The following is a 12,640-nucleotide window of genomic DNA, read 5'->3' on the forward strand; positions in this document are numbered from 1 at the left end:
CATAGTCAACCCTGGAAGTGAATTCCACATCCTAACATCACTGATTTACCATTGAATAATTTTAAGGAGTTCCGTCATGTCAATCTGATGTCTCTTGATGTCCCCAGGCGGAAGCAAGTTCACATTCTACCCTGCTTCAATTCACAATATCCTTCCTATACTACCCAATACTGTACACAATACTATTTGGCTTTGTAATAGGTTCATTATTACCCATTGAGTTTTATACTCTGTGCTTATTTCAATAAACCTCGAATTTGTTGAGGGATTCTCACAAACACGTTTCCCAGTGATCCCCCCTATTCCTGGCCCCTTGTTCGCTGTTCAAATCTTTGAACTTCCCAGAGAGAAAGGCAGGGATTGCAGCTTTAATTTTTTGACGCGTGCGTGGGAGGGTCTTTTATTAAAAACTCCGAACTTCTTTTCTAGGAGACTGACGAAGTCGACCCTGCTCCTCATCCCGCTCTTTGGCGTCCACTATATCATGTGTGTGTTTTTACCCGACCACATCGCGGAGGACCTGAGACTCCACATCGAGCTCGGGATAGGATCGTTTCAGGTACTGCCCCCAGCATTTACACCCTCGATGCTCAGCCCCGACTGCCACCTCTCTCGGGCAACCGCTAACTAAACATGGGTACAATTTACAAAGATATGGCTAAATGAAGTGTTCAGCTCAATAAATCCTTGCCCAGTTGAACTTGCAGAATTTACAGTGCAGATGGAGGCCATTCGGCCCACCGAGTCTGCACCGGCCCTTGGAAAGAGCACCCTACCCAAGCCCACACCCCTACCCCATCTCATCCCAGTAACCCCACCCAACCTTTTCTGGACACGAAGGGCAATTTAGCACGTCCAATCCACCTAACCTGCACATCTTTGGACTGTGGGAGGAAACCGGAGCACCCGGAGGAAACCCACGCAGAAGCGGGGAGAACGTGCAGACATCGCACAGACAGTGACCCAAGCCGGGAATCGAACCTGGGACCCTGTTCTTGCCACCTTGAAAGGCTGTGGGACATCTGGGAAGGCCGAGCCTTCACGCAGCACCAATCCTCTGTTTGTACCTCATGAAAGTACGGTTACCGTAGCGACAAGGTTCCGAGTGCCTCGGTTGAGGCACGGGCAGCAGGGTAGCATGGTGGTTAGCATAAATGCTTCACAGCTCCAGGGTCCCAGGTTCGATTCCCGGCTGGGTCACTGTCTGTGCGGAGTCTGCACGTTCTCCCCCTGTGTGCGTGGGTTTCCTCCGGGTGCTCCGGTTTCCTCCCACAGTCCAAAGATGTGCGGGTTAGGTGGATTGGCCATGCTAAATTGCCCGTAGTGTCCTAAAATGGAAGGTTGGGGGGGGGGGGGAGGGTTGTTGGGTTACGGGTATGGGGTGGATACATGGGTTTGAGTAGGGTGGTCATTGCTCGGCACAACATCGAGGGCTGAAGGGCCTGTTCTGTGTTCTGTGTTTGACAATTCGGAGAGGTGGTTGCTCAGTGAGATTTATTTCTTTTACAAGATGTTGGTGGTGTCCCCGTTCACACGTACAGCTCACAAATCACATTTGCCTGTTAGCAATGACTGTAGTGGACTGCGTGTGACGGCAGACACTCTAGAGGGTCATTTCAAATCGACAAAATTGGTGGGTTTGGGTGGGGTGGAAGGTTAAAATGTCAAAGCTCCGACAAAAGAGCCAGGCCTCCTCCATTTCGCCCACTCCCAGTTTTAAGGGGGGCAGAACGAGGGGCATTGGCTGTTTAAAAACTTTATCAGGGGCTTCAGGCCTATATTTTACCGCTGGTTTTAATCTGGCCTTGGGAAAGCCAGCAGGTAAAAGCAGGCGAGAAGAGCTGATCCATGAAGTGAATGGCTTTACAGCACTGCTTGTGGGTCAGGAGGAGCAGGAGTGTGTCCACCAGGACCCGACGGGCTACCCAGCAAGAAACCCCCGACACTCCTGTGAGCACCAACCACCTCCGTGACCTCTGACACCTTCTCCACTCTCAGCCCTTTCCCCAAGAGTTTCACTCGGCCTCCGATCTCTTCTCGACCATTCCGAAAGCCACATTGCACCCACCCTCCCTCACCCCAGCGATCTGTCCCTCCATCTGCACTCTTGGGCTGTCGCCTCGGTGACAGAGTTCCCCACCTGACAGGGAAGCAAATTTGCCAATCAAGTTGGTTCGGTGGGGAACATGTTCTAAAAGGACATATTGACCATGGAAGTTAAAACTCCACCTCCCCCCGCCCACCCCCCACCATCCTGGTGTATTTGAAGGTTGGTGGGGGGGGGGGGGGGGCATGTAAAATCAAATGGCTTGTCAGCCCAATGCCTTCCAGCCCACTCTGACCTGTGCCCTATGTTATGGGAGGGTGGGTAGGGTGTGAGGCAGAACGTTGATCCTTAGGCCAATTGAGGCCCTCAAAGTAGACAATTAACTGCCAGTTAAGGGCCCCATTCTGCCTTCGCCTCAATTATCTGGTCTGAAAGGAAAGGTAGGAGCGTGGAGTCCAGCCTGACAGCTCCTCTTCCCCCCAGCCCCCCCTCCCCACCCCCAACTTCTGTAACCCTAAACTTCCCCCCCACCCTCCCTCGCTGGAGTCTCCTCGCCATGTCCACCCAGATTTGCCCAAGGCTGATATCCATCTTCTTCTCCTCTTGGAGGCCACCTGTAGTTCCAGCAGTGACCACTGCCCTCTTCTGGCACTGCTGGGACTACAGAGCTGCTGGCCAATCAGAATAGCTGGTTATCCCGATGGTGGGAGAGAACTCTCACTCTCACCTTGTTAAGTATGCACCCCACCCCCCCCCCCCCCCAGCCCCACCCCCAGTGAATTCGAGGCATGGGGGGGCGAGGTTTCACATTGGCGAGGTGTGAGCTGACTTTGAGCTTGGTGGTGAGAGTGGCGAGGCAGGTAATCTGTCGTCGTTCCCCCCCCCCCCCCCCCCCCCCCCCCCCACAAAATCTACCCCCACAGCATTTGGGCAAATCATTTATGCTCTTGGTCTCAAGTACTCCACGGAGCAGTGAGCTCCAGATTCAAACCACTCTCTAGGTCGAGAAAACCTCTGGGCCTTTCTAACCTTCTCCCATCACAACAACAAACCTACCATTACCATCCCAATATTGAGCGAATTCCTAATCGAGCCAAGTGTCACTTGGGACAGGCACGCTGTTGAAGAGCTAAATATAACTGCATTGTACGAAACTAACCGATTCTCTATCTCTTTTGTTTCGAAACAGGGCTTTGCCGTGGCTTTACTGTATTGCTTCCTGAATGGAGAGGTAAGGAATGATTCACTGCTGGAGGTGCTGAGTGAGACATTGTCGTGAGCAGAGCAGAAACCAATCACAAGGAGTAGGCTTGTTTGGACATTGCTTTGGGCAATTCGATGGCCGTTAGCTGTCTCAGAAAGAATATGGGACAGGAGAAAGTACTGGAACAGAGGACTGTGCTTAATCTCAATGTTATAACCTGCCCGCATCCTACTGGCTGGGGACAATTGGTTACCCCCATGTTGTACTTTAGGGCCCAATCAACTAAATAGAAGAACAGAAATTAACTGAGGGATAAACTACAAGGAGCGGCTCCGAAAAGACACACGGAGCACAGACCAAAAAACAAAGAGGAACGGAAACTTAAAAACATCAAATCAAAATGTGAAAACTGGGGTCGAAGGAACAGTCCAACCGCTGCGGTGCCCACCGAGCACGGAAGGCCTTGTGTGTGCCCGTGCACACCGCATGCACGCTCTCCAGGGACACCCGGCCATGAATAAAGCTGTGGAAGAGGGGCAGACAGTCCGGTCGGATGACCCCCCTCTGCCAGGACCTATTTATGGCAAGCTTCGCCAGGCCCAGGAGCAGGCATTACCCCCTTGTTCCTGGGGGAATATGAGCTCTCCCAATGAGGGTAGTATAGGGCAATCATTAGTGTTGTGTTCTGCTTCTTCATGTAGCATAAGCTGCTTCCTTGATGTAGACTCTGACAAAAGAAGGTTCAGACTTGGAGATAGGTTTAACACATTTATTGAACAGTTAACAATTCTCCTACTTGAGTTTGACTCTCCTGCTGATCTTGCTATAGTAACTCAATCTAACTAACCAGTCTGCTCTAATCCATGCAGTGGGTGTGATGCTTCCTAATCTGCCCCTGTCTCTCTGAGTGTCGCCCATGGAAAGAGAAAGAGCATGTGTGCCCTATCCTTTTATATGGGTAGCCGCCTGTAGTAGTGTCACCTCTGGGTGTCTTGACTGCCCATTGGTCGTGTCCTATCTTACTGATCTATTGGTTGAATGTCTGGGTGTCATGTCTCTGGTGCTCCCTCTAGTGACTAGCTAGTCTACATGTATTTACATAAACCCCTTGTGTATTTACAGTGATACATATCACCACATCCCCTCTTTTCTCGTGTTACATATTTTCTGTACAGTGTTAAAGAACAAAATAGGTGGATAAGTGATGACAGCTCTCTCTGTGGAGTCTGGCATCGTTCCCTGTGTCGAGTCGTGCAGTGGTCTCACTGTGGAGTCGATCTGTGTTCTCTGTGTGGAGACGTGCAGTGGTCTCGCTGTGGAGTCGATCTGTGTTCTCTGTGTGGAGACGTGCAGTGGTCTCACAGTGGAGTCGATCTGTGTTCTCTGTGTGGAGACGTGCAGTGGTCTCACAGTGGAGTCGATCTGTGTTCTCTGTGTGGAGACGTGCAGTGGTCTCACAGTGGAGTCGATCTGTGTTCTCTGTGTGGAGACGTGCAGTGGTCTCGCTGTGGAGTCTGTCATCGCTTTCTGTGCGGAGTCGGGGACATTTCGTGGTGCATGGACCACCCTCTGTGTGGAGTCGGGGACTCTTCATGGTGCGTGGAGCACTGTTCGTGGTACGTGGACCACTGGTTGGCGTCAGGACTCTCTCTGTGGGCTTGGACCGCTCTCTGGCTCTTGGCGTCAGGCCGCTCTCTGTGGGCTTGGACCGCTCTCTGTGGGCTTGTCCCGCTCTCTCTGTCTCTGGGCGTCAGGCCTCTCTCTGGGCTGGTACCTCTCTCTGTCTCTGGGCGTCAGGCCTCTCTCTGGGCTGGTACCTCTCTCTGTCTCTGGGCGTCAGGCCTCTCTCTGGGCCTGTACCTCTCTCTCTGTCTCTTGGCGTCAGGCCACTCTCTGTGGGCTTGTACCTCTCTCTCTGTCTCTGGGTGTCAGGCCTCTCTGTGGGCTTGTACCTCTCTCTGTCTCTGGGTGTCAGGCCTCTCTCTGGGCTTGTACCTCTCTCTGTCTCTGGGTGTCAGGCCGCTCTCTCTGGGCCTGTACCTCTCTCTGTCTCTGGGCGTCAGGCCTCTCTCTGTGGGCCTGTACCTCTCTCTGTCTCTGGGCGTCAGGCCTCTCTCTGTGGGCCTGTACCTCTCTCTGTCTCTTGGCCTCAGGCCGCTCTCTGTGGGCTTGTCCCGCTCTCTCTGTCTCTGGGTGTCAGGCCGCTCTCTGTGGGCTTGTACCTCTCTCTGTCTCTTGGTGTCAGGCCTCTCTCTGTGGGCCTGTACCTCTCTCTGTCTCTTGGCGTCAGGCCTCTCTCTGTGGGCCTGTACCTCTCTCTGTCTCTGGGTGTCAGGCCTCTCTGTGGGCTTGTACCTCTCTCTGTCTCTTGGGTGTCAGGCCTCTCTCTGTGGGCCTGTACCTCTCTCTCTGTCTCTTGGTGTCAGGCCTCTCTCTGTGGGCCTGTACCTCTCTCTGTCTCTTGGTGTCAGGCCTCTCTGTGGGCTGGTACCTCTCTCTGTCTCTTGGCCTCAGGTCTCTCTCTGTGGGCTTGTCCCGCTCTCTCTGTCTCTGGGTGTCAGGCCTCTCTCTGGGTTTGTACCTCTCTCTGTCTCTTGGTGTCAGGCCTCTCTGTGGGCCTGTACCTCTCTCTGTCTCTTGGCATCAGGCCGCTCTCTGTGGGCTGGTACCTCTCTCTGTCTCTGGGCGTCAGGCCTCTCTCTGTGGGCCTGTACCTCTCTCTGTCTCTGGGTGTCAGGCCGCTCTCTGTGGGGTTGTACCTCTCTCTGTCTCTGGGCGTCAGGCCGCTCTCTGTGGGCCTGTACCTCTCTCTGTCTCTGGGCGCCAGGCCGCTCTCTGTGGGCCTGTACCTCTCTCTGTCTCTTGGCGTCAGGCCGCTCTCTGTGGGCCTGTACCTCTCTCTGTCTCTTGGTGTCAGGCCTCTCTGTGGGCTTGGACCACTCTCTGTCTCTTGGCATCAGGCCTCTCTCTGGGTTTGTACCTCTCTCTGTCTCTTGGTGTCAGGCCTCTCTGTGGGCTTGGACCGCTCTCTGTCTCTGAGCGTCAGGCCTCTCTGTGGGTTTGTACCTCTCTCTGTCGCAGTTTGGATTTGGTACTGAGGTCGCCACGTCCAATGATGAAATCATCTTCCGAGTCGTAGTCTTCAAGGACCCTATCATCACTGTTTGTGTCGGAGCTGTCATTGTGCTCGCGATGTCCAAAGAAGAAATCAATGTCTGAGTCGGAGTCTTCAAGGACCAAATCATTTCTTTGGGCGGTGCTAACTGCTTGTTGCAGGGTTCTGCGGAGGTTACTTTCAGCTACTGGTCAAAGTTCAGGCATTGTGCTGTCGTTCCAGGTGAAAGAATTGTGTTTCACGGCTTTACATTTCTTTTTCTTATTTTCGGGCATTTCCCCTTTAAGTGGGCGTGGTCCGGGGCCTCTGACTCCAGGACGCTTGTGATGTCGATGTAGGAATGGGTTACGCAGCGCAGATCGCTGTTCCTTTATCTTGCGCCGTTTTCGCAACTGCTTCTCTTGCGCATGCACAAACGGACCTTCCTTTTCTGTGCGCTCTTTGCGCAACCGCGCATACGCGGCTTCTGGCGCACGCGCAAAACACTGCTTAGTCGGTTCTCGTCTTCTGGGGAACTGCGCATGTGTGGCTTCTTTCTCAAGATGGCTGCCAATCAAAACTGCCATTTTCTGCATTTGCAAGCCTACCTTCGCCTTGTAGTGAGTATTGGCACCTCTTTTACCGTTCTCTCTTGTGTTTTCCTCGCAGTGTGTTTGAAACTTTGCCTAGACTGGATGGAAGTCTCTCTTGTCTTGCCCTTTGGAGCACTTGAAGGTCTTGAAGATTTCTGCTGCTCTTGCACCCGCAATGGTGTGCAGATTCTTTATTTTCTCTGCATCCGCCATGCCATCTAGGTCGGACGCTACCAGGTAGATCTCGAATCTCTGGCTGAATGCACGCCAGTTTGCACTGAGATTGCCGTGTTACCTGAGCTGCTGCGGAACTCGAACATCTTGCCGGGTGCTGTTGCTGGTAGTCACGGATTTGTTGAGTTGAATTATAGAGATTCAACAGGTCACTCCTGGAACCATGTTGTGTTCTGCTCCTTCATGTAGCATAAGCTGCTTCCTTGATGTAGACTCTGACAAAGGAAGGTTCAGACGTGGAGAAAGGTTTAACAGATTTATTGAACAGTTAACAATCCTCCTACTTGAGTTCGACTCTCCTGCTAATCTTGCTACAGTAACTCAATCTAACTAACCAGTCTGCTCTAAGTCATGCGGTGGGTGTGATGCTTCTGATCTGCCCCTGTCTCTCTGAGTGTCGCCTGTGGAAAGAGAAAGAGCATGTGTGCCCTGTCCTTTTATATGGGTCGCCCCCTTGTGGTCGTGTCAACTCTGGGTGCTTTGACTGCCCATTGGTCGTGTCCTATCTTACTGACCTGTTGGTTGAATGTCTGTGTGTCATATGTCTCTGGTGCTCCCTCTAGTGTTTACTCAGTCTCAGTGTTTCTACATTAACCCCTTGTGTATTTACAGTGATGTATATCACCACAATTAGCAGCACAGCTGTATAAATAGAGCTGGTAAGGGTGGTATCGACCGAGAGAGGAACCAGTAGTGAACTACTGGCCCTGTATACATATTGCAAATAAAATTACTTTCTGTTCGACTCTACAAACACGTGCTAGATTCTTCGTGGCCCTCACAAAAATAAACCACGCTGAACCCCTCGATTAGATTCCTGTCTATAACTCACTCCCCGGATATCCATTATTCTATATATAAACCATCCTGCACGCCTCGATTAGATTCCAGTCTGTAACTCACTCCCGGGTATCCATTATTCTATATATAAATCACCCTGAACCCCTCGATTAGATTCCTGTCTGTAACTCACTCCCGGGTATCCATAATTCTATATATAAACCACCCTGCACCTCTCGATTAGATTCCAGTCTGTAACTCACTTCCGGGTATCCATTATTCTATATAAATCATCCTGCACACCTCGATTAGATTCCAGTCTGTAACTCACTCCCGGGTATCCATAATTCTATATAAACCACCCTGAACCCCTCGATTAGATTCTAGTCTGTAACTCACTCCCGGGGTATCCATTATTCTATATATAAACCACCCTGAACCCCTCGATTAGATTCTAGTCTGTAACTCACTCCCGGGGTATCCATTATTCTATATATAAACCACCCTGAACCCCTCGATTAGATTCTAACCTGTAACACACACCCGGTATATCCACTATTCTATATATAAACACCCTGAACCCCTCGATTAGATTCTAACCTGTAACACACACCCGGTATATCCACTATTCTATATATAAATCACCCTGAACCCCTCGATTAGATTCCAGACTGTACCTCACTCCCGGGTATCCATTATTCTATATATAAACCACCCTGAACCCCTCAATTAGATTCTAGTCTGTAACTCAATCCCTGGTATCCATTACTCTATATATAAACCACCCAAACCCCTCGATTAGATTCCTGGGTATCTGTTATTCTATATATAAACCACCTGAACCCCTCGATTAGATTCCAGTCTGTAACTCACCCAGGTATCCATTATTCTATATATAAACCACCCTGAACCCCTCGATTAGATTCCAGTCTGTAACTCACGCCCAGGTATCTATTGCTCTATATATAAACCACCCTGAACCCCTCGATTAGATTCCAGTCTGTAACTCACTCCCGGGTATCCATTATTCTATATATAAACCACCTGAACCCCCCGATTAGATTCCAGTCTGTAACTCACTCCCTGGTATCCATTATTCTATATATAAACCACCCTGAACCCCTCGATTAGATTCCAGTCTGTAACTCACTCCCGGGTATCCATTATTCTATATATAAACCACCCTGAACCCCTCGATTAGATTCCAGTCTGTAACTCACTCCCGGGTATCCATTATTCTATATATAAACCATCCTGAACCCTCGATTAGATTCCAGTCTGTAACTCACTCCCGGGGTATCCATTATTCTATATATAAACCACCCTGAACCCCCCGATTAGATTCCAGTCTGTAACTCACTCCCCGGTATCCATTATTCTATATATAAACCACCCTTGAACCCCTTGATAGATTCCAGTCTGTAACTCACTCCGGGTATCCATTATTCTATATATAAACCACCCTGCACATCTCGATTAGATTCCAGTCTGTAACTCAATCCCGGGGTATCCATTATTCTATAATAAACAACCCTGAACCCCTCGATTAGATTCCAGTCTGTAACTCACTCCAGGTATCCGTATTCTATATATAAACAACCCTGAACCCCTCGATTAGATTCCAGTCTGTAACTCACTCCCGGGGTATCCATTATGTATTATATAAATCCCCCTGATACCCCCCTCGATTAGATTCCTGTCTGTAACTCACTCCAGGTATCCGTTTTCGATATATAAACCCACCCTGAACCCCTCGATTAGATTCCAGTCTGTTACTCACTCCTGGGATATCCATTATTCTGTGTCTTGTGTTTCTATTTTTCTGCCTGTCTGCTGTAAGGTGCAGGAAGAATAAAGTTATGGTCAATCTTGTCGCTCCCTGGGTGCCTGGGTGTATGGAACCCCAACCTTTACACCATAGAACATAGAACATAGAACAGTACAGCACAGAACAGGCCCTTCGGCCCTCGATGTTGTGCCGAGCCATGATCACCCTACTCAAACCCATGTATCCACCCTACACCCGTAACACCCACCCCCCCCACCCACCCACCCCACCCACCCCACCACCCCCACCCACCCCATCCACCCACCCGCCCACCCCCCACACCCACCACCCCACCACCCCACCCCCCCACCCACCCCACCACCCACCCCCCCACCCACCAGTGGGCCTGACTCCCACTGGCAACTACGTTCAGGGAATGTTTACCGAGCAAAGTACGGCAGAGTCGGGAAATGTCCCGGCCCGAGTTACCAGTCGCAGTGGGGAAGATTTGGCTCATTCAGGTCCCATCCTGAGATCTATTTTCCACAGAATGTAGAAAGTGAATTGGAAAGAGATTTGTTCAAAATGATGTGTCGGGTAATTGAAGAAGGAACTCTTACCAGTGGCTGATCAGAGGGCGACAGAACCAGAGGGGAAGTATTTTTGCAGAGTGAGCTTGCTATAACCCGTATTCACTGAATGAAACAGGTTCAAAAAACAAGAACAAGAAAATATACCACAGGAACAGGCCCTTCAGCCCTTCAAGCCCGTGCCGACCATGCTGCCCGACTAAACTAAATCTTCTGCACTTCCTGGGTCCGTATCCCTCTACGGTAGCATTGCTGGATAGCACAATCACTTCACAGCTCCAGGGTCCCAGGTTCGATTCCGGCTTGGGTCACTGTCTGTGCTGAGTCTGCACATCCTCCCGTGTGTGCGTGGGTTTCCTCCGGGTCCTCGGTTTTCCTCCCACAGTCCAAAGATGTGCAGGTTAGGTGGATTGGCCATGATAAATTGCCCTTAGTGTCCCTTAGTGTTGGGTGGGGTTACTGGGTTTATGGGGATGGGGTGGAGGTGTTAACCTTGGGTAGGGTGCTCTTTCCAGGAGCTGGTGCAGACTCGATGGGCCGAATGGCCTCCTTCTGCACTGTAAATTCTATGATCTATGATCTATTCCCATCCTATTCATGTATTTGTCAAGATGCCCCTTAAACGTCACTATCGTCCCTGCTTCCACCACCTCCTCCGGCAGCGAGTTCCAGGCACCCACTACCCTCTGTGTAAAAAAACTTGGTCTCGTACATCTCCTCTAAACCTTGCCCCTCGCACCTTAACCTATGCCCCCTAGTAATTGACCCCTCTACCCTGGGGAAAAGCCTCTGACTATCCACTCTGTCTATCCCCCTCATACTCTTGTAGACCTCGATCAGGCCGCCCCTCAACCTCCGTCGTTCCAGTGAGAACAAACCGAGTTTATTCAACCGCTCTTCATAGCTAATGCCCTCCATACCAGGCAACATCCTGGTAAATCTCTTCTGCACCATCTCTAAAGCCTCCACATCCTTCTGGTAGTGTGGCGACCAGAATTGAACACTATACTCCAAGTGTCTACCATACTTCAATGGCATCTTTAAAAGGCAACTGGTTATTGAAATATTGGTGTTGGAAATTGAAGGGGAGGAAATTGGAGGAGTGTGCAGAAAGAGTAGTGGGGTGGGTGTAATTGGAGAGCTCTATCAAAGACTTGACTCAGCACAAAGGGCCGAATGGCCTCCGTCTGGTGTTTAAGACTGTGTTTTGTGTGGTGTGTGTGTGTGTGTGAGTGAGTGTGTGTGTGTGTCTTATAACTACAAACACACAACCTGTCCTCTTGCCTCTTCAGGTCCTTGCCGAGCTGGGGAGGTATCTGAGATGGTGGCGCTCGAAGAGGGATCTGCGGTTGAGTAGAAGACGCAAGCGGAACTGTTCGACAGAGAGCAGCGGCACTGCCTACTTCACTCAAATCTCCTTGTTCGAGAAGCTCAGTCCGAAACGGAAATCCTTGGACCAGTGAGGCAGCCTTGGACTTGTGTGGAAAGGGGCCTGTCGTGTTGCATTTCGTGAGCTACCGTGAAACAATGAGGATGAGTTGGTCAGCCCTACGCGTTCGATTCCTTCACGTGAAAGTTGCTTCCGTTTCTGCTCCATGTTCCTGATTTCAAAGTTGTCCAGGATGCCTGCGCGTGACGAGGCCACCCCACTCCCACTGCAAGGGTTTAGGAGAGTCACATCAAAGGAAGTTTCTCTTCCAGATGTCTCACTGGTCAAGCGTAGAAGCCATGCGCCTGAGTAAGAATGTCACATCCAACTCCAGAGCAACAGATCTACATTGATACACCAATGCAGTACTGAGGGAGTGCTGCATTATCAGTGGTGCTATCTATTGGAGGCCACATCGGACAGACGTCTGCCCTCTTGGGTGAATGTAGAAGGTCCAGTGGCACAAAGAGCTGGTCCAAGGCGCTGACTATCTGGCATGCTCACATAAGACATTGGAACAGAAGCCTGAGGCCTACTCCAGCCATTCAACACAATCCTGCCTGATCTTCTGCCTCAACAGTACTTTCCCGCCACATTCCTTGATTCCCACCAGAGTCCACGTACCTCGTCCGCGAATATATTCGACAGCTGAGCACTAACAGTCTCCTGGGGTGGGAAATTCCTGAAGCTTCTCACTCCCTTCCCAAATGGCCGAAGGTGTGAACGTCGCCGGCTCGGCCAGCATTTGTTGCCCGCCCCTAATGGGGAGGCAGAGGCGCAGTGGTATTGTCGCTCGGCTGGTAATCCAGAGACCCGGGGGTATGCTCTGGGGTCCCAGGTTCAAATCCCACCACAGCAGATGGTGAAATTTGAATTCAACAGAAATTCTGTAATTAAACGT

General features: G+C 50.8%; 1 protein-coding gene across 1 annotated transcript in view; it reads left to right on the plus strand.

The window, feature by feature from the left end:
• ghrhra (growth hormone releasing hormone receptor a) overlaps positions 1–11,773 on the plus strand; it is a 90,202-nt gene extending 78,429 nt beyond the window's left edge. The window contains exons 12-14 of the mRNA XM_038796465.1: positions 430–559; positions 3,237–3,278; positions 11,603–11,773. Coding sequence (XP_038652393.1) covers positions 430–559; positions 3,237–3,278; positions 11,603–11,773 — 343 coding nt within the window. The remainder of the gene's footprint in view (positions 1–429; positions 560–3,236; positions 3,279–11,602) is intronic.
• The last annotated feature ends 867 nt before the right edge of the window (positions 11,774–12,640 follow it).

Source organism: Scyliorhinus canicula, chromosome 5, assembly GCF_902713615.1.
Source record: "Scyliorhinus canicula chromosome 5, sScyCan1.1, whole genome shotgun sequence".
Lineage (NCBI taxonomy): Eukaryota > Metazoa > Chordata > Chondrichthyes > Carcharhiniformes > Scyliorhinidae > Scyliorhinus > Scyliorhinus canicula.